The following is a 21,304-nucleotide window of genomic DNA, read 5'->3' as shown; positions in this document are numbered from 1 at the left end:
CCCATAGGTCTTTTCAGGTATCACTCCGGAATCTCTAGATCAGCTACCGCACTACTTTTTGATTGGTCAACTCTTTCAGCCCCAGGAGGGCCCCCAGGAGTCCCCCCAGGAGTCCCATATCCCAGCACCGAGGCAGGATGAGGAGAGAGGTCTGGGGCGAAACACAACATTTGAAAAGCGTAATGGCGGCGGCGTCAGTAGTAAAGAAAGATGGCATTCGTAAGAGGAGTTTTCCTCAAAGTTCTACAAAGCATATGCTTTCGACGCCCTACTATCTGCAATGGTAAGGTTTTCCAGTAGTTCTCTGAGTGTATCACTCCTCAGTTTTCTTTTGCTGCTCACAATTTCAACGAAATATAACACAGATAGCTTAAATTCGATGTGCACGCGCAAAGTCAGCTGAAAGCAAATTAGAAGATTATATCTACTACTAGATTAATGATCTCCAAAAAAAGATTTATAGTTTTAATAAGATTATTCAAATTGTTAGAAAGATTAGGAAACCAACTTTATGCTGACAGCAGTCCCTTAAGATCAGAACACCTTTTTAATCGAGAGAAACAGTGTTCATAATAATTTTTCTTCCTTAAAAGCTCACTTTTAGTGTGGGCTAGCTTTTAAGGACGGCACACACGAGGAGTAGTCCCTGCGACAAGTTGCGGGGACAAGTCCCATCGTGTGAACTAGCCATTTTTGTCCCAAAATGTAGTCGCAGGGACTTAAATTTGGGACAAGTCCCTGCAACTTGTTCCTCAAAACGCTTGGTGTGACCTGCTTGTAGGACAAGTCCCTGTGACTGGTCCCCTCGTGTAAACTCTTCAGGGCACTAGTTGTATGGCTAATCCCTTTGTGTGTGCGGACCTTTATTTCAAATCATAAATCAGATAGGTGGAGTGGTACAGAGACAAAAAATTCTCATTTTTGATTGTCAGCCAATCAAGTCTAACCAGAAGTGTATGAACTGCATTCTTTGACATAATTACGGTCATTTTGCTCCATGGTTAGACAGTGGGTTAGATCGCTCCTTGTCAGTTCGCTTTAACGAAAGTGAGATCGCTCCACACAAGTAACCAATTTTGGCTTGGCAGTGGATGAAAAAACAAGGAATAATCTATATGCATGTTGGAGCAAACTGACTTTGAGCAGCTTGAAGTGATCTAACCATGGAGAGAAGTGACTGGATACCCTTTGATAAATATTGGAATCAATGGTATCTGGTTGTTTAGCCCCCAACCCGAAGTCGAAAACACTGTCTATTTCTTGTTCTTTAATTGTGAAATTATTTCTGGTTGGGCTTATCCACTTACGGATTAAATGACTTTCATTCAAATCAGTCAGTGGTTGTTAATTTTTGTTGCTGACCAAAACAATCTAGGGGCAAGAATTTCAGTCAGTTTTTACCAGTGAAAGGTTTCTGCCCTCTTGACAAGATTTATCTTTGTACTACAGGCCTCTTCTGCAGATTGGAGGCAACAAAAAGATTGTTGACAAGATTAAAAAGTGAGATACCTGCCTAAATCTTCATTGCAAGTGTTAAAATTGTGTGATGGTATATTTTAATTTGTACAGTATGTGTGGTTACTAATCAGATAGTTTTAAGTTAGGATTTTACTGTAAAATAAGTTTGTTGAGATTTCACATGTTTAGTGATGTCTAATATTCTCTTGATCTTACCCTTTGTAACTGATCACATCAGTTTGTGGAATGTAGATGGTGATTTTAATACAATTACAAGGACCATAGTATACCGATTCATTTTATTTTACTCACTCCAAAGTCTTAAAAGTAGACCAACCAGTATTACAACTCAATAGGGCAGTCAAGGTTCCATCTTGACACAAACAGTAACATGTAATTCTTTTTTTGTCAATGTTTTGTTTAGCAATAACTTAGCTTTAATTTCTAACCTATTTGTGACAACGAGGCTATCCCTTGTTGAGCGAATTCCTGGACCCTAAAAAACTGCCAGGTTCAATTAACACCTGGTCACCATGTCTACAATGTTGGGAATTGAATGAACACCCTTGGCCATTAATTGAAAAACTGTGCTATCTAGGTAAGAAAAATGCTTGTGTTCCACAGAACACTTGGTCCCTTTCACTTTGAGCTTCTATGTACAAGAACAAGGAAAAAAAAGGAGCATGAAAAAGAGAGAGTAGAGAAACAAAAGCAGAGGTCCAGTCTTGTGATGGGGATCAATGAAGTTACAAAAGCTTTGGAAAGAGGAACCGTCAAGTTGGTGCTGGTATGTGTAAAGATTTTATTGAACTTCTGCTGAATGCCAGTCCTGAACTCCTAGGACCGACCCAAATACTTTGAGTTGAAGGGTTTCAAGCAGGGTCCAGAGAAAATCATTTTTCCAACTTAACCTTCAGACAACCTGTTACTAGGATGTACTCAATGGCCAGACAGTCATTTTCACTGGCTGAAAAAAATTTCCACTGACGTCAGTCATTTAACAATAATTTGATTTCCTATATGGATTTTCTACCAGCAATACAGTGGAACCCCACCTTACCACCCCGTTAATACGACCACCTCTTTATTACGGCCACTCTATTCTTGCCCCCAAAAAAGCTCAGTCAGTCATTTTCTTATTTAAAGAACCCCTTTAATACAACCACCCCGTTAATGCGACCAGTTTTTCATGGTCCGAAGGTGGTCGTTTTAACAGGGTTCCACTGTAGTCACCTTTGACACACCTTGCTGACTATTTGAACATAGAAAATTTATGCTTACAAGCTTATAACAATCTATGAAATCATGTGTTATTTTTGTTGTATTTTAGGTTGATAGATCTATCCAGCCAGCTGCTCTGCTAGAGCATCTTCTATTGTTATGTGCCACACGGAAGGTACCAGCATGTGCTATTACTGGAATGAATGAGTCAACTTTTCCACCATTGCTGGGAGTCCACAAAGTTTCAACATTTGCATTCAAGGTAGATTAGCGATGAGCAGATCTTTTTCTTTTTGAAACATTTTCTGTTGTCAGGTAATAATGAAAATCAGATCGAGTCCAAGGTACCCGTGTGACATTTCAACTGTCATTTCAGAACACAGATACTCCTACAGTGTTTGACGACTTGGTTGAATTTATCACAAAGATAGCAGAACCACTGTATGTTCCTTGGTTGCACTCTAGAAAAGAAGGAGATACTCCTACCACCGCAAATCAGGGCACTGGTGTAGCAGATGATGATTCTGATGAACAACTGCCACATATCCAGGATATGCATCAGAAAAAGAAGAGAATGGAAGGGGATTCCATGGTTGTTGAAACTGACACTGTCAATTTACAATGTGCTGGTGATTCTGCCGTTCATTTCTCAGACACAAACAATTCTACTCTGAGTTTAGGAGGAACTAGTAATTCTGCTGTAAAAAAAACGGGAATGAACAGTCATTCTGCTGCAAACATACCTGGTACATGTGATGATGATGTAACAAAGGTACAAGCTAATGACAATAGCACTCTAAGTTCACAAGGTAATGAAAGTACACAAGTTGGAGTTGACACTACTGTAACCAACCCCAGTGGCAAGAGGAAAAGGAAAAGAAGAGCAAGAAAATCAAGCAAGACCAATCAGAATAACGTAGGCTTAGCATATCTAAGACCTTGTGTAAAGAGCTTTGATATAGGGAAAGATAAAAGAAATCAGGGAAAGTAATTATTTCATTGTGATGAATACTCAGCTGATTATTATTTATGGTACATATTTTTGTAAAGTGAGACACTAAGAAAGATGTCACAGGAAAAAGTCAAACATGGAGTCAGCCGTTGTTTCAAATATTGTAAAAAGTTTATTTCTAGTGATTCAAAATAAAACATTAAGATTGACCATGTACAAGACAAATATTAAGGGATACGCTTTTTCCCCTCATGTCATCAAGCAGCAAAGGTGTTAGTTTCTAAACAAACTGTTGAGCTGCATCATAAGGCAAATGAAGCACTTGAGACTGAAACACTTAGCTACTACAGTCCAACCCCTAGTAAGCAGCCACCCATTAAACAGCCACCCTAGTATGCAGCCAGTAATCAAATTCTCGAAGAGGGCTTTTCTATTGTTTTCACTGCTTTTAAGCAGCCACTATCCATTTCCCTGAGGGTGGCCATTTAATAGTGGTTGAACTGTATTATCAACTTGAAGTCGATAAAGGTAAATTATCTGCCACAGGGAGTTTCTGAAGCTGATGTTTCTAGCATTAACCCTTTGTCAGGGAGAGCAACGTGATTTTCCCAACACATACTCAAACTATCAGCTTTAAAAACTAGCCACAGCAGGTATTTTAATTTAGTCAACTAAAAGTTGATAAATATACATAGTTAGAACTGCCACTTTTATTTATTTTGCACTGTTTTTAAACTGAAGGAATAGAAAAATAGACAAAAAATAATACTGGCAAGAAATTAAATATGGAGATAAAAAGAATATTATAAAACAAATACCATATGAGAAGGAAATACCACGACATATCTGAGCCTTTGAAATGCAATAGAGGTCTTAAGATACTTTTTAGACAGACTTCTCTCTCTAAACTGTTCACTTGATTACTCTAAATAATTTACATGTATGAGCAATTCAGATTATTGCAATAACAAAAATGCAGGGGTTTCAGGTAATATATCAAACACGAAAGACCGTGTTTGACCACATAATTTTCAAACCACAGAGAAGAGAGTTGAAAATACGATGAGCAGTGGAGTGTTTTTGACGAACTTTGAAGTGTTTGAAAATGTAGCCACTGTCTTGAGTGTTTGATATATCTTCTCAATCAAACCTTAAATTAAGGAGAAAATGGAGAAATAAAATCGTAAAAATCTATGCTAACTAAGTCAGATAGGTGTTAACAGTCATGATTTCCCTTGTTTGAACTTGATCAATTATTAATGATTTTGAGAACAGTAGTTTTAGCAGGAGGGCAATTGATTTTCACTGACAGGCAAAGCTTTTTGAACTGAAATTCTCTATAAGGAAAATGCTACATGGTCAAACCAGGAGGACAAAATCTCCCAGCCAGTCAATTTGGTCAGTGTCCAGCCCATAATGAAACCCCTGCAAATGAGCTTTAAGATTATTCATGCTAAAGTTGCTTTTCCTTGTCCGGGTGTGTTGTGGCTGAAGTCCCCTCCTCTTGATTTCATGAATGTGTCATATCTGAAAAATAAATGTTCTTACTGAATTGTGTTTTTTGGGCCACAGCCCACATGTATAGCCCTGAGATCACTTTGACTACAAGCAGAAACTTATCACCCCTGTTTGAAGTTATATGCTTCTGCTACAAGTTAACAATAAATATTATAGTGCTTGTCCAACAAGCTACAGAAAGTTTTAAATTATTCTGTAAGGGCACATCTCCATTTGGCAAATTTTTGGGCAGTGGTATACCAAGATACCTTTAAACAACTGTGCAATGTATGCAAAAAATTCACCCCAAAACATGCAGAAAATTTACAGCAAAGAAATAACAAAATTTAGAGCAGAATTGAAAACAAATGTTATACCAGCTAGAAATACCCCTACGGCAGTTAAATGTACTACAATCATGTGCAATGTAACCATCACCCCACTCCCTGTGTGCCATAACTAGTTCCAAACTGACTATCCAGACAATGCAACATGTAAAGTTATAGAACATCTGGAATGGAAATAACAGCCAGTAACAATAACACATGAAAGTGTTGTGGCAGTTTAACCTATGACTGTTGGTGCACTCCTTATTTATTTGACTGTCTAAAGACCCAGTTTTGGCCAGGAGGCATTGCATGGTGTGCAGCACTGGGAAACGATAGAAACCTCGCTATCGTGTAAACCAAAACAGTAACAGATGCGTGAAAAGCATAATGGTGAATACCAGGTATGTTTCAAAGAGAATTACATACATTTCTTGGTATCTGTGCCTCTCGCTGTCTGATACAGAGGGACCCATAGATGATGCAGCCTGCAGCAAATCTGATTGGCTAATTTGTATTCCACCAGCTAGTTGATCATTAGCTAAATCTGTCTTTGATACCTAAAACCAAGCACAGTCCTAATTTTAAGCCTGCAATTCCTAAGATGAAGAGATTTTTCCTAATAGTAGGAAAATGAAATCAACTTTGTTTCCTACAACTCTTTTAAGAGTTAAAATAGTGACTTAAAAGTCTGATATGGATGAAGATACCCTGGGAGCCAGAGGGTTTGTTTTGGCTTTGCCACTCACAATCGCGGCATCCAGGGTAGGATAAAGATGAACTGGATGTCGAATATACAAGAAAATATAACAGAGGGCAAATTGTCCTTCAAAGATATGCTCCAGAATTTTGACCAAATTTTGTAGGTCTTGCCATGTCATTTTCATTGATGCCTCCATTAAAGACCTCAATTTCTTTTGCATGGCTTCAAGAATGTCTGGCTTGCAGGAAACTTTTCCAGCCCTTTATTACATTACATACTTCAGTACAGCAAGGAAGTGAGCCATTTTTTTGAATGCAGTCTTTCACAAATACCATGTTATAATCTTAGCCCCTTTTTCAAGAATCTTCTAAAAACATTATGATACAGGATCATTACCTTTCCATTATTCTTACTGTGCTGAAGATTGTCATGGATAACTGAAACCTGAAAAGAAATCAAAGGCTTTCAGTCTTAAGATTTGAAATTTAGAAGGTTTAATAAGCAGTGACACAGTGGAAACCAAGGAGCCAGTGTGTGAACCATTCAAGTCAGTAGGCAATGTTATGTTGACCCTGAAAAGCCTCACTGGGGGAGAAGCTCATGAAGATATTTATTTATGTAACAAATATACATGTATAGCAAACACTCTTATTGTGCATGAAAAACTTAGCATTCTCTAGGAAACTGAAGTGCTAATCAGGCTAACCAGAGTGAATCCGACCCCAACTGGAAGCATGGAAAGCTATTCAGGCCAACTGGAGTGCATTACATTGCAAATGACCCAAAGCTTGCAAAGATTGCATGACTTGCTGGCATGCAGATAAACATGAGCTACTGACAGTAACTAACAGTGTAAAAACTAGGTTAGACCAATTTAATTGGCTTGGCTTTTGAGGAATAATAAGCTCTTTTTGACTGGATTCAAGGGTTTGAGAGTGAATGAATGCTGGGTGTCAAAGAGAAAGAAATTAACTACCTCAAGCACTCAGATTGCCTTGTGCTTTTCTATGAATTTCTCTTCAGTTTCTTAAAATTCTTGTGTATTCATATAATATACTAGTTATTCCACAATTCCTTTGGGTCCTTTAACTATAATTCTCTTTCATTATTCCTGCATGAATCTGATCCTACCTCCGAATGTATCTTTGACAACTCCTCTCCAGAGACATCTGTAATACCTTCAACCAAACTACGAACGTAAATAATGTTCGCTTTTGCTTCATCTGAAACTACACCAGTTGGTGGGTCTTTTGCAATTTTTTCACCTTTGCTTGCTTTTTCTGTGTTACTGAAAACACCCTTGTAAAGTCCATTGCTACTGGTGTTCCTGTGGATGGCTGCCAACTGAGCATTGTAAAGAAGAGCTTTGAAGTCTGCTCCAGTGAAATGTTCACACATGTCAGAGATAGCAGGTAGGCTGGTGTCCTGTTCCAAGAGAAGGGATCTGGACAAGGCTTGTAGGATATCTAGTCTCTCTGACTGAAAAACAGCAATTTCAAAATGTTTCACATTTATGTTTTTTGTCCAGTCAGAAAATGATGGTTCCACAAAATCTCTCAAAAGTTGTTTAGTTTCATTATGGATTGGTTCAGTTGTGATATTTATCTGTAGAACAACAGGGCTACCAATTGAAAATTAGTCTTGAAAGAAGACACAGGGTTTTAAAGGTCAGCCCTCGCTGACAGCATGTCAAATAATAAAAAGGAACAGTTTCTTAAGCCCAACTGGCTCATAGCTCTGGGTGCTTAACTCTGAATGCTGTAACATGAAGTGGGAAGGAGTATTGACACTCCTCACTGGATAGGATGCTAATCCATTGTAGATAACTCTCCAGCATTCTGAGTAGAGGCATTGTGTTCTCATGGTTAGCGTGCTCATCTCTGGATTGGGGGCATTGTGTTGTGTTCTTGGACAAGACACTTTACTCTAACAGTGCCTCTCTCCACCCAGGTGAGTAAATGAGCACCAGCAAATTTGATGCTGGGGGTAACTCTTCAATGGACTAGCATCCTAATACAGGGGGGAGTAGAAATACTCCTAGTTGCTTCATGCCACAGAAACTGGGATAAGCTCCCACCTGATGGGCCACTTGGCTCGTACGCAGACTTTACCTTTACCTAGCCTTGCATTCTGTCAGGCTGCCCCAACAACTCCCTAATACACTTTTACTTGTGGGTGGAGAGAGACACTGTGAGAGTAACATATATTGCTCAAGAATACAACACAATCACGTTGGCTAGAGTTCAAACCCAGAATACTCCATCTGGAGTCCTGCTCACCAACTATTAAGCCACCACGCCTACTACACCAGAAATACATATTTAATGATCATTATGCTTACCTTATCTGGTATGCCACAATACAAACACTTGTCCAGTCTTCCTGGCCTGAGAAGGGCAGGGTCAATCAAATCTGGACGGCTGGTGGCAGCCAGAACGTAAACTCCATCCAGCCCCTCTACTCCATCCAGTTGAGTAAGAAGCTGATTAACCACTCTGTCTGTCACCCCTGTGCTGTCATGTCCACGGCGAGGAGCAAGTGAGTCAAACTCATCAAAGAAAAGAATACAAGGCTTGGCACTCTGGGCCCTGAATAGAACAAAACAGTTAACTTAGGCAAGAATGAGTCAATTGATGAAAGCTTAGAAGAGTTTTAATGCTTGCTGTTGCTTGCAACAGCAAATACAAACTTGCGTTCTGCCCAACTGACTCTTGGGTGGTATTATTGAATTTGCAACAAGATTTTTCCAAATATTTGTAAAGAAATCTAACCAAATCTACACTTCTCTGTTATTTAGGCCAAATCTACACTTCTCTGTTATTTAGGATGGGTGTAAGAAAGTACATCCAGTTTAGAAGCAAATAATTCTCTGCCAGGTAACAAGTTCTTACATCATCCTCTCTTTCTAATGGGTTCTTGTCATTTGTGAACTACGGTACTAACAAGTTTTTGTTTCTGAGCATGCTAAAAAAGCTGATCACAAATCGCCCCTTTAACAGTTGACTTTTTCAAAGTGTTTACAAATAATATTAACTTAAATGCTGTGGTTGTATTGTTTATTTTGTGACAACTGCACATGAAGCACTTAGTTACCTTGTGAACATGTCTCTGACAGCCTGCTCACTGGCTCCAATGTACTTGCTTAGTAACTCAGGACCTTTGATACTGATGAAATTGAGCCCACATTCCTTAGCAACAACACTGGCCAGCAGTGTCTTGCCAGTACCTGGAGGTCCATAAAGAAGAAGGCCAGACCTCATGCGCAGGGGACATTTACTGAACAGCCAAGAATACTGAGAAACAGGAATTTGATTAACTCGTTTAGTACAAAGTTAAAAGTACAAATTTTCATTTCTGATAGCTCTGCACTCCTTTTCATTTTAGTTTAGAGAATTTGATGGTGCATCAAGACAACATCTGCCAGATTATAATTTTCTTTGTCCTTGATATGTCTGCTCGTAATGAGAAATTAGACTTTGATCACAGTCCCTCTGCACTCTGGTCTGATTTATTCTGCATGTCATGTAGGCCTTCACTGCTCCATGATGCAACAATTATGAATGATGATGATGATGTTACATGTAACTTGTCAGAAAGTGGAAAAACTTTTTTCCAGTACAAAGTCTGTGTCACAGTCAAAAAGGCCCAAGAGTTTATCCAATCGTCAAGTCATTAACTGATAAAAATTTCAATTCCTTGGTTGTTTCAAAATTGTTCATTTAAAATGACTCAAATAAGATTCTTATTTGATTGTTGTCTGGTTTCAAAAGGCATGCATTCAGTCACAGGATAATTTATTGGAAATTTAGCAAGTTGTCCAAAATTTAATTTTTCAAAAGTCATGTGGAGATTTCTAAAAAATTTTTTCCATCTCCTTTGGTCAGTGCACCCCAACAAATAGGTTATTAACTATTTTAGTGTTCTGGTGAAGTTAAAAAACAAGAGACTAGAAAAATATGCAGCTTGTATTTTTTTTTCAATTTAGCAAATGTTCAAATTTTCACCTGTCTGACAGGTCAAGCTGGTCATCATTGATCCAATCAAACTTTCAGTGTTGAGTTCGGAATTGAGTATCATTTTAATGTTAGAGTGATTCTTTGGTTGAAGACAAAATGGGATCAGTAATAGAACATTTTTTGTAGCGACCACATCGGAATTATGGAAGCATGGTGGCCTCATGGTTAGTGCACTTGTCCCCAGATCAAACGGTCCAGGTTCGAGCCCGGGGACACTGTGTTGTGTTCTTGGGCAAGACAATTAACTCTCACAGTGTCTCTCTCCACCCAGGAGTTTAAATGGGTAAAGGTGAATTGTTGGGGAAACCTAACAAATTGCAGGGGAGTGACCTGCGATGGACTAGCATCCCATCCAGGGGGAGTAGAAATACTCCTAGCCGCTTCATGCTACAGAAACCGGGATAAGCTCCAGCAGCTATGAGCCAGTTGGCTCCAAGGCTTCACTTGTGGACACCTCCCACAAGTTGACATACAATCACATCTAGAGTTCTGTTCAACAATTCTTCAGTCAAGTTGTCAAGCAAACCTTTGCTGGCCACAGAAGAGTCTCCATGAGGGCTCCCTTAACTGCGGCAAGTCCACCAACATCAGACCAGCCTAACTCTCCTGCAGTGTGCAAACACACTCCTCTCAATGCTGCTGGAGTAAATCCTTCAAGAGCCACCTTGAAATCCTCTGTGGTAATTGCAGAATGGATATCTTCGTCTGTCAATTGAAATAAATCAAGGAGTTTTTTCTTAAGGTTAGTGGGTCAGGAACAGCGCATCTTGAAACATTTAGTTTCCCAGTCAGGGTTTAAACCAGCCTGCAGTGTAGGCGTTTTCCATGTGTTCACAAATTAGCAGTGTTAGCTCACAATCGAGTAGTTTCACCACCATGAATCCAAGATGGCACTCGCTTGCTCACCAAAATACACCTGCATTGCAGGCTAGGGCTTAAATCAGACCTCTTAATCTAGGAACCAATGCACTAACTAATAATCACTTATCCACACAGACTGAAATCAGAATAAAACTCTAATTGAAGTCTTTAATTGAAAGATCTAGGTCTGAAGGAGAGTCTTCTCAAGTGTTTGACACTGGTTGAGTCATTCTTTATAAATCAACCAGATCTAATTGATTCAGACACCTGACTTATCTTGCTTTTTGATTTAGCCAACAATTTTAGTTTCAGATTATCCATCTGTTTTCGATCACATTTCACACTAAAACCTGGTAAACAGCTGTAATATTTTAGAGAGAGACTTTCAAATTTGCATTTGTCTTATTCATTACCTGTTAACTTCTTCATCTTTCTAACTGCTGCCCTGTGAGAAGCACGGCCAAGCAGTGACTGTAGATCTTTTGGTAAGAATCCCTCTGTTTTCTTTGCCAATAAACTGCAAACAGTGTCAAGATAACTTTTTATCAATATTCCAATACACAGCAATTTTAAGATATTTTAAACAATTAGATTATAAGCTTGACATTTCTATGAGGTGATAGCTGATGAGGCTGAAGGCCAAATCAACTTACACCTTATAGAAATGGATAGAGCCAGCCAGCTTCAGCTTCAGTTCTTGTTGTTGCTATGTTTCAAAGTCATGCAATAGTGATCATGAATCTCCTTCTGTTACTCTTCTAGGGAATATTTAACTAATCTATTAATATTTTCAAATCATTCTTTGAAACTTTGGAGAAACAAGAAAAGGTCACCACATTGCAGACAACTTCCAGCCAATGTGCATGAATGGCAGACAGTATACAATCAGATTGCACCATTTGCATGAGTATACTAGTAGAATTCTACTTAAGTATTAAAATTATAAAATCTTTAACCCTGGGAAAATGATTTCAGGAGCTTTCAAAATCTTGAAGGATGCTTAATGAAACTAATGTACCAGAATCATTCCATCTACGTTACCTAAGTTCCAACCCCCCAGGGTCCTGCAAGGGAAACCTCTTCCTTATCATTGCATACAAGATCTGTTTTCTTTGATCATTATCGGGTGGGTGGAGCTCCACACAACACTGAAAGATGTGACAGCCTCTTGATGTCAGTAATGAAGGGTGCAATGAATCATGTGACTTGCTGGTTGCTATGACAACTACTTTGCTATTGTTGTTGATCTCCACGGTGATAAGGTCTTTGAATACTAGCAAAAAGAAGAAATAAAGGAATCATAATTTATAAGAATGACATCCAATATGTAGTTTGCTTATACTCTTAATAACAAATTGTTTCAAACAACATCTATATCTTAGATGTATAATTATATATAACATGGTCAGCTTGGAATAATATAGAACTAAACCCCAACTGTGCCAAATTAACAAAATTCTATTGAAATATGTATTGTTTATGTTGTGGTTTTAATTTCAATTAATTTTTGTTTATTTTAGTTTTGTAAGTTAATAGAGAAACATTTTACAGAAGAACACCTCTGCTTAGGCAGGGAATGACACTTTGCACAATATTCTTGTCCCTGCATGCAGGTTTGGTGTCATTGCTATGATATCTTGACTTATAATGCAATACCACACACCTGTGAACAAAATTAATAATCATCTAAATTTTTACATGCCTTTGAATGACAGCATGAATATGATTACATTACCGCATTTTAACACATTAACAGTCAGACCACAAACAAATGACACACATTGCATGAGCCACAATTAGCTGAGAGGAACCACAGAATTTTTAATCATGCTAAAAACACATCATTAATGGCATCTCACCCTGGGCAAGTCGACGCTTGTACAAAGCTTCTCCACCCATTTCTTGAAGGGCACTTGGGGCTGATATAACTTGATCTAAATCATCAAACAGGATGACAGATGGTTGATGCCATGCTGCGTCAACGAATATCTGTTGCCACTGCTTCTGAATAGTGTCAACTCTTTTCCCTACCAGGAGATACATTTTAACCATTTCATATTTTTTTCATGCTGAACAGAACCTTCACAGAAATTAAGAAAATGTTTTCATTATAATAATCATTCCTATTAGGTCCTTATTGATTGTGTAGGAGGGAAGTACAGAATGATCTATAGTTCAAACTGATGATGCATGAATATGTATTCCATTAAGTGACTGAGCTATACCTGAATTACTTAACCCCTTTCTTAATCTGTCAACATCATGGATGATTTTCTGTTTTCTTCATGTCTCTGTTTAAAACCTGATTTTTTGCTAAGAAATTCTCTTCGTTTTGTCATGTGTTGTTGGGGAGATAACACAAGGGCAAATTTAGTGGGAGGAGGATTGGGAGAAGCAAAAATGATATTAAAATAAAAAATTTAAAGAGAGGTGAACACTATGGTTTAAGTAAAAGCAAATACTTTTGACAAGTACATGTACCTCACTGCAATTCCAAAAACATAAAAAAACTCTTGCCCACTAGTATATGAGATCACACAATATTTTTTTCAATTAATCAAATGAATACGTAATCGATACTTTGTGACATTACTAGTATTTCTTGTGCAACAGTTTTCAATTAGGTTCCAATTCTCAACATTTTGAGGGCATGCCCAACTGATTCTGCAACCCCAAGGTACCAGTCACCCACACCCCCCTGAAAAGTACTGTCCCTGATAACATTGTGTGTAAATCATTTTAACTGGTCAGTCAGACAAACAAATTAATGTCGTATAAAAGCAAAATCACTTCTGCAAGAATTTACTCAGCTTTTGGTTTCTGTCCCAAAAGTTGTTAAGTAATATTTTCCACTTTAGAAACAAGAAGAAATCAGAGATGAGTCTCCTCCTTCAGCCGCTCGTGGGATTGTTACTGTGGACAACATGGGTTATCCTCTTTTACTCCATTCCACAGTAATGGTCCCACAACTACTGTGAGATGAGACTCACAAGATTTCTTCTCATTCCTTAAGTCAGCGTTGAATGAAGTATCCAGATTGTCCCATATGCTGGTGAGACAATTTTCAGAGTAATAGTAAGTATTTTGTTCTATGTTTTTTGATTTCATAACAAGAAATAAAAAACTATTTGAGTAATGCCATGCAACAGTTGCATCTCTGACTGCAATTACTATGGTGGACTAAAGCTTATTATTTACTACAATGAACCCCATTAATCTGGTCACCAATGGGTCGCAAAAAGCTGGCTGTATTAATAGGGTGGTCATCTTAAAGGGGCTCTTTAAATAAGAAAATGGCTGACTGAGCTTTTGTTCAGGCTAGAATAAAGTGGCCATAATAATGAGGTGACTGTATAAACTGGGATGGCTGTAAGGCTGGGTTCTACTACACCTCTAAATGGAATACAATCAACAAGTGTCACATGTGCACAGACTGGCCATTGCTGAAGTTGTTGGCACACTGCATGAGCGAGAGATGTCTTGCCACAGCCAATCCCAGCTCCAGTACCACTACCACAAATTAGCAGAGCACCACTGCATAACCCTGTCATGATGTCACCTCCAAGATGATTGATCAGCGGTCTCTGTCCTAGGGCAGACAAGGCATGATCAAGGCACTTGTGAAATGAATCTGTGACACCGCTATAAAAAGGAATGATGGTTGTCAAAGATAAGAGTTCAACTTCACAAGTGACTTGCAATAAAATTAAACATTCAATCAAAGTCAAGCTTCCATCAAGCAGTAATTACACCCCTTGGGTACCAAAGTGACAACCAAAGTTTCTGTAAGATACATGCCTGAACAATCAGCTGGCAAAAGCAGACTACTTTAGAATATAAGCAAGGGCAGTGTACCAAACAATCAGTGTTATATACTGCTGTTAGTATTCAATGTTAGTTTAAGTTTTAGCAATCAGTCATACTAGTTAATTTTTTTTTCTTTGGGGGGGGGGGGGGTGAGCAATGCCTATGATTTCAGACTATTACAAAGTACATCATAATTTTCTAAAATTGATTTTCTTTGCACCCTGAGAATACCCATTAATGTTATGCTCCTGGGTTGAAAGAAGCACTGTGTGAAAGTTAAGTGTCTTGTAATCAGCTCTTGAACCTGGGAGTTCTACATGTTAAGTCTAACAAAGAAGGTCACTGCTGCTCCCTCACTGTCCCTTCACTGAAGGTAAACCAACAATGTTTGTTTTTTTTACCCCAAGTCCGTGATGCTACACTTCGGATGACGTGGATTGTTTTCTTGAGTACTCAAGACTTGATCAGCACCATACACCAAGTTTTTAGGAGTTCCCATGACAACTGTCACATTGTTAAGAGTCTCAGGTGTTAAATGATAATATGGAAGCCTGTCTGCTGAGCTGGATGTCTGCTGATGACTCAGTACTGTAACCACAAACTGAAGAGGTTGACCTTTTATAAAGAAAAAAATACAAATCAACTCAACTACAAGCAATACATATCTTCATCATAATTAGATGATCTTCTTTTCAAAGAAACAGCTCAGAAATGTTCAGGGTTTTTTTTGCAAAAGGGAATCTATGACAATGACAGAAAAGTCCTCAATGATTCTGCCACGAGTACACCTTTAGCCCCCTGTCCTTGTTTTAAAAGCCCTCAAACTCAAAACCATATTTGAAACAAGTTGTATTATCTTTCCCAACAGTCCAAAAATATCTAGTATAACTCTTAAGGAACACACAACAAGTGCAAGCTACATGTATTTAATTTGTTTTTATCAAGCAGGCAAAGATAATTTCAATAATCATATTGCAATAAACAAATGATTTTCCTTTGTTTTCTTTGTGGTATTTTCCATGTGTCTGAATCAAGTTAAAGAAACACTCAATTTTTTTTTTAAATTTTCCCTATTTTTTAAATTTTCTACTTGGAAGCATTTCAAGACAAGATACCAAGGTAAACAGAATGGAGAGAGAAAGGCCCAACTATTGCTCTCAGGTACAGGGAAATTCTCGTAGATTAACTCCACAAAAGCATGGCCTACCTTGAAGGACGTCAAACGACATCATCATTCCATTACAAAGTACAAGAGGTGCCTCCATGCTGCAGACAGAAAGGACCCAACCTTGGAAGGCTTCTAATGCTGCATCAGCTGAAATGTCCTGAAGCTGTATGCCGGGTGAAAGAAAACACATCAACTTGAAAATATCCTTTACTTAGTTACCAGATAAACTTTCTGACTGTTATCTGACACCTTAGACCCTATTAGGGGTTTTGGGAATACAGAATATTAAGGTAAAAAAAATAATGGGATAACGGATATTTGGGAAAAAATTCATAGAACATGGGATATTTATAACAGGTATTGCAGGATATCAAGAAGGAAAATTGATAACGCTTGAATCTGGAATTAATGTGATATGAAATATTTAGACCAAAAATTAACGGGATATGAGATACTTAGACCTCCCCTAATGGGGCCTCAAACCTTAAGCAATTTGTTTTACATCAAGGTAACAGATGAAAGTCTCCTCATAACCAGTTACAAAAATAAGCCAAGAAGGTGAAATTTACCTTATTCTCAAACCCTCTGTGCAAAAGCTCATTTAAATTTTGCATGATCAATAGAGGTCATGGCTCTTTTTATCTTTTCTGTAATATCTCCATCCCCTGCCCTGGCTCATCCTGAATAGCACAACTTACTTTCTCTTACTTCAGTTACCATAATCACTGCAAGTTGAATTTTCCCTGACAGTTAAATATGTAATGAAGTCCCCCAGACTTCATAATTACCTTCTGTTCTGTATCTCCAAAGGGATGCAAGATAATTCCTTGGATCTCTGATGGTCCATGAGAGATGTTCTGAATTTTAACTAAAGACAAATCTCTTGTATTGAGAAGCTGGGACAGTTCTCTGGACATAACAACATGGCCTGGTAAAACATGTTCTCCCACACCCAAATCAAGTGATTTTTGTTTGATGGCAGCACTGTTTATACTGCTTGTCATCACCATCCTTACAATCCAACAAGGAAGAGACACATCTTTGGCAGATTCTGAATCAGGTGATGATTGACCAGTAACACCTGAAAAATGAGAAAATATAAACTCTCGTTGAACTAGCCAGTAACCTGTTGATTCACAAGGTTCAGATACATGGGTGGGTGCTTACTTTAAGACTTGATAGTGTCACTCTCTTAATTTATCAAAGTTTCTGTTTGTCAGTGCAGTGTTTCTCCAGTGGTATTGCTTGTTTTTTGTTTTTGGTATTGATTGTTACTTTCACTTGATTTTGAAATCACAGGTTATCCTAAGCATTTGCAGAGGTTGCCAACATAGTTTACAAGAATTTTCTTTGACCCCTAGCCAACATGACACTGGAGACTGTGCTTATCTGCTGCTGTTTATAGTAAACTAAGTACCAATGTAGCTGTACTCCATACCATGCATGCAATACATGCAAATACACTTTCAATCCAATTTTTGTTTCACAATCTTCCATGTTCCGTTTGCACCTTATATGTTGATAAAATTAGGTACAGGGGATTGTGGGTCTGAACTTCAGGCTTCCAGTGGCTCTTCGGCTTGCTCTCTGTCAGTAATCTCAAGTAGTTCTCATCATTTTGTAGCTTTTGTTGTGCAACACAATGTGTAGCCTGCGAATACACGTGCCTCTCATCGCCCACCACCAAGGATCATTGTGACCGAGAGACTTTCTCGCACGCAACAACCTCCAGCAGTGGGGGATGAGAGGCAGCTGTATTCGCAGGCTAAACAATGTGCAGCATTGCAGAATTTCTCACTATTCCTCATGAACAGGGAACTTGCTACCTTGGGATTCAGTCTTTTCAGGTTTTCCACCCCCATCATATCCCTTCAACCTAATTAGAAAACCTCACCTTGACTAGCACTGTCTGATGGCTCTGATGGCTCTGATTCTCTGTTTGTAGAATCCTGTGATTTGGATCCTGGGTTTTCCCGGCTACTTGGTCCCAAGTTACTTGTTCGAGATGCAGCCCTCTCTTTTGGAGATAACAGTCTACTTATTTGAACAGTTTTAACAACAGTGCCATCTGGGGGTGGAAATTGTGCTAAGTTACAAGTCCATGACTGCAGAACTAATGGTGGCAGAGATGCAAAATCAACAAACACTGTTGTAGGCTGCAGAAAATATTGATTTACAGGTGTAGACTTACTTGTTTCATTCAAATTGGTTACATGCATTGTGAGCTCTGGTTGCACACGTAAGCACATATTTAAGTCAATTTCGCTAAAAATGTTTTCATTGTGTGTTCCTGAACTCTGCACTGAAGTAGAGAATGTTGTCCAGCTATCTTCATTCAATGTGCTTTTTTCCTGAGCTGGAGATTTAGAACTTTGATTTTCACTAGTTGATTTGTCTCCTTCTTGGTTATAAAATAGTGTACGCAAATAACCAGAAAATCTTGACATAATGTCACTGTTAGTAGGATTACTTTGTTCTTCCAAATTTGTGCTACTAGACGAACCAGTTGCTGACAAAACGTGATTGTCACTGTTACCAAAACGGGAAGCAGAGGCTGTATTTGTCATTGTAGGTTCTTGTTCAGTATCTCTATTATTAGCTTGACTGCTTCTTGATGTTGTTCCATCCTTACCAGGAGCAATGGAAACCTGTTGCTCTTTCTTTGGCTGTGAAAAAGTTCTTGTCTTTGGTGACACCAGTACCTCTGTAAACTCATCAAGTCTTACACAGTTGGCATTGGGCTCAAGATTAACTATAATTCAATAACAAAAAGAACAGGATCAAAGTCAAAAAGTGATTACATTGTAATAATTAATGAGTTTTTCAAATGATTCCTAAAACTTACCAATCCGTACAACCACACAAGTGTTATTTTGAATCCAAATTGGTAATAACTGGTTTGGGAACACCACTCTAACTTGGTTAAGAAGCTGGCTTTCAATGTAACCAGCATGAAGTTCCTAAATATAAGAACAGCAACAACAATTCAATAACCAAATACTAGTTTCTTTTTCCATCAACGTATATTACATCTTCAAGTTGTATCTCTGACAAGTTTGCTAGGACTCCCAGTCAAGGTTAAGAAAGGTATTGTTGACAAGATAACTAAGGCAACAAGTTGTTTTACAAATTTTGTCTCAAACATTTCTGGGTAAAGTTTTGAATCCTTCTCTTTCCAAATGAGAATAGGAAAAGGTCTTACAACTTCCGTTTCAGTGACTAATTAAAGGACTCAGTATTCTCCATGGAACTTACTACGTACAGCATTTACCTACTTCCAACACTGTCCTAGGCAGAAATTGGTAAATGCCACAGATCAAATACTAATGTACTTCTGTGCAGGCCACCAGTTTTGACAAATATGGTGCCAAATGAATATTCTAGTTGGAAGCTAACAGATCTTACATTGACTGATCTGCTAGGAAGAGCTACAAGGGTGAGAAATGACAAGGGAGCCCTGGAGTAAAAGGTGTGAATGAAGCCTTTCCAGTCTATAGGAGGCCAGAAAGAGAGCGTGTGAACTGGGTTCCTAATGTGAGAGGAGCCTATTTAAACAGGAAGATAGTTTGCACCATTTTGACATAGAAAAAGCACAAAGAGAAGGTAGCCAACCAAACTCACCAATATTTCCCAATCATTAGCACTGACTGGATCCACACTTATTCTGTTGCATGATGGAATACTTACGACAGGTTCAACTAAGACCTGAAGAATTGTAATAAAAAACAAAAAACACTTAGAAGTAATTTTTAACCTTTGAAACTCTCTGGGGTTCCCGTGGATATTTCTGTTACCTGTTGATCCTCATCCAGTCCCAGTGAATTAGCAAACTTCTTTCCAAGTTGGATAACAGATGATGAGCCATAAATGGGATCATGTTTCTTGCTGCGTATAACCTCACCAGACCAGCTGGTAAAGGCTTTACCATCTGTCCACTGCAGTTGAAGAGCAAAAGGTTGACCCTGAAATGTTATTGAAGAAATACCTCAATGTTTGCTGCAGATGGAGATTCTGGGTACTTTCCTTTGTATAAATCATTTCCAGGATACTTTCAGCAAAGTCACACAGTTTTACTGCCTGTTGCATACCAGTCAAAATGAAACTTTACCATCCCCTCCCTCCTCCCGGCAAGATTTGAACTTTTAGTTCAGTGTTTCCTAACTCCTGCAGCAGTACCTGATTACCTGAGGGTCATTCACACTTCTCAAACGATCAGCCTAGACAACTACATAACACACTTTATTTACCCCCAAAAATAATACAAACGTTATTGGCGCTCCTTAAAGAGGGCTTTTCAGTGACAATGATTTTAACTCTAAAGTCAACATAAGTTTACCCCCCACCCCACCCCCCAGCTATCCTAGATGAGGATATTTCACAACTACATAACTTTCAAATGAACCACATAGCTTAACATAAGTCTAACAGAATCAAGCTAGTGGAAAATTAAACGGTACAAATTCTAGTTACCCGAGTGGACAGTATACCCAAGAATTCTTCGAACACTTACCCGGTAGAATTACAGAGAATGGCGTACCTGAATTCTTAATCCTATCGTTTCTGCAAGGTCTCCAGACAAGCTGACAAAGCAGGTCTTTGATGAATTTGTCTTCACACATGCTGATCTAACCCGATTCATTTTAATTTTAAACGTTAAGGCTTTACATTTATGACAATTATCTCCACAACTAGCAGGCCACAGAGGCCGCCATTTTCAGCTGTATGAATCGCAGGCTCCCGCGAAGAAGTTGGTCGGGGGCTTTGCGGGTTGGGGGATTGGGGCCGAGGGAGGCGGGAAGAGCCGCAGTTTTTCGCGGGAAAGATCTACTAGACGTCTGCTATCAAGATCGATTATCAAAGATCCCACGTGCCCAGGGTCACAAAGGTGACTGACTGCGTCAAACTTAGTGCGCCTTACTTTTAGTACTGTAAAGGTCATACAGCGTTCTTTCGTTTATAAAGGTCTTTCAACAGATTAGGACCATAGGAAAAAGAAGATCTTAGCAAAGCTGGGTCTGTCCGTCTGGATTGGAATCCTGAAAGAAAACTACAACAATAAACAACAATAAACAACAACAACACACTTTATTTCTCACATGTACATTTATAAATTAAATTACAACTTTTTAATGTTTACAAATACCTTTTCAGTTTATAAATATTAAAGATAGAGTAAGGGAATCAAGTAAACCATTCGGTTTTCTAGTTGGCCCCCAAACTGGAGGAAGTCTCGTTTTTTTCCGAGATAATTAGCTTTGAATCTCGAACAAATATGCTCAGGTCAGTAAATTTCTA

The 21,304-nt window shown here is 38.5% G+C and overlaps 2 protein-coding genes across 4 annotated transcripts; one reads left to right on the top strand and one right to left on the bottom strand.

The window, feature by feature from the left end:
* On the top strand, nucleotides 1–3,711 carry LOC145492371 (uncharacterized). The gene is made up of 5 exons (XM_081471819.1): nucleotides 1–283; nucleotides 1,450–1,500; nucleotides 2,083–2,245; nucleotides 2,789–2,941; nucleotides 3,056–3,711. The coding sequence occupies exons 1-5, from the start codon at nucleotides 138–140 to the stop codon at nucleotides 3,668–3,670; spliced, it is 1,128 nt and encodes a 375-aa protein (XP_081327945.1). The 5' UTR covers nucleotides 1–137; the 3' UTR covers nucleotides 3,671–3,711.
* A 69-nt stretch (nucleotides 3,712–3,780) lies between these two features.
* On the bottom strand, nucleotides 3,781–20,977 carry LOC145492256 (peroxisomal ATPase PEX1-like). 3 transcript variants are annotated; one of them, XM_081471632.1, is made up of 20 exons: nucleotides 20,547–20,977; nucleotides 19,804–19,971; nucleotides 19,631–19,714; nucleotides 18,855–18,969; nucleotides 18,201–18,761; nucleotides 17,904–18,077; nucleotides 16,798–17,090; nucleotides 16,049–16,172; nucleotides 15,243–15,456; nucleotides 14,426–14,676; nucleotides 12,894–13,061; nucleotides 12,076–12,307; nucleotides 11,448–11,551; nucleotides 10,700–10,878; nucleotides 9,251–9,450; nucleotides 8,499–8,745; nucleotides 7,289–7,636; nucleotides 6,554–6,601; nucleotides 5,884–6,014; nucleotides 3,781–5,158 (listed from the first exon to the last, which is right to left on the bottom strand). In XM_081471632.1, exons 1-20 carry the CDS (start codon nucleotides 20,646–20,648, stop codon nucleotides 5,080–5,082), a joined length of 3,822 nt encoding a protein of 1,273 aa, XP_081327758.1. In that variant the 5' UTR covers nucleotides 20,649–20,977; the 3' UTR covers nucleotides 3,781–5,079. The 3 variants fall into 3 exon arrangements, with proteins under 3 accessions (XP_081327758.1, XP_081327759.1, XP_081327757.1); XM_081471633.1 differs by having other exon boundaries at nucleotides 18,642–18,761; nucleotides 20,547–20,975; XM_081471631.1 differs by having other exon boundaries at nucleotides 17,904–18,761.
* Nucleotides 20,978–21,304: the final 327 nt, after the last annotated feature.

The sequence above is a fragment of the Orbicella franksi genome, chromosome 7 (genome assembly GCF_964199315.1).
Source record: "Orbicella franksi chromosome 7, jaOrbFran1.1, whole genome shotgun sequence".
In the NCBI taxonomy this organism is placed as follows: domain Eukaryota; kingdom Metazoa; phylum Cnidaria; class Anthozoa; order Scleractinia; family Merulinidae; genus Orbicella; species Orbicella franksi.
Note: the sequence above shows the minus strand (reverse complement) of the source record. Positions and strands in the feature narration are given on the sequence as shown.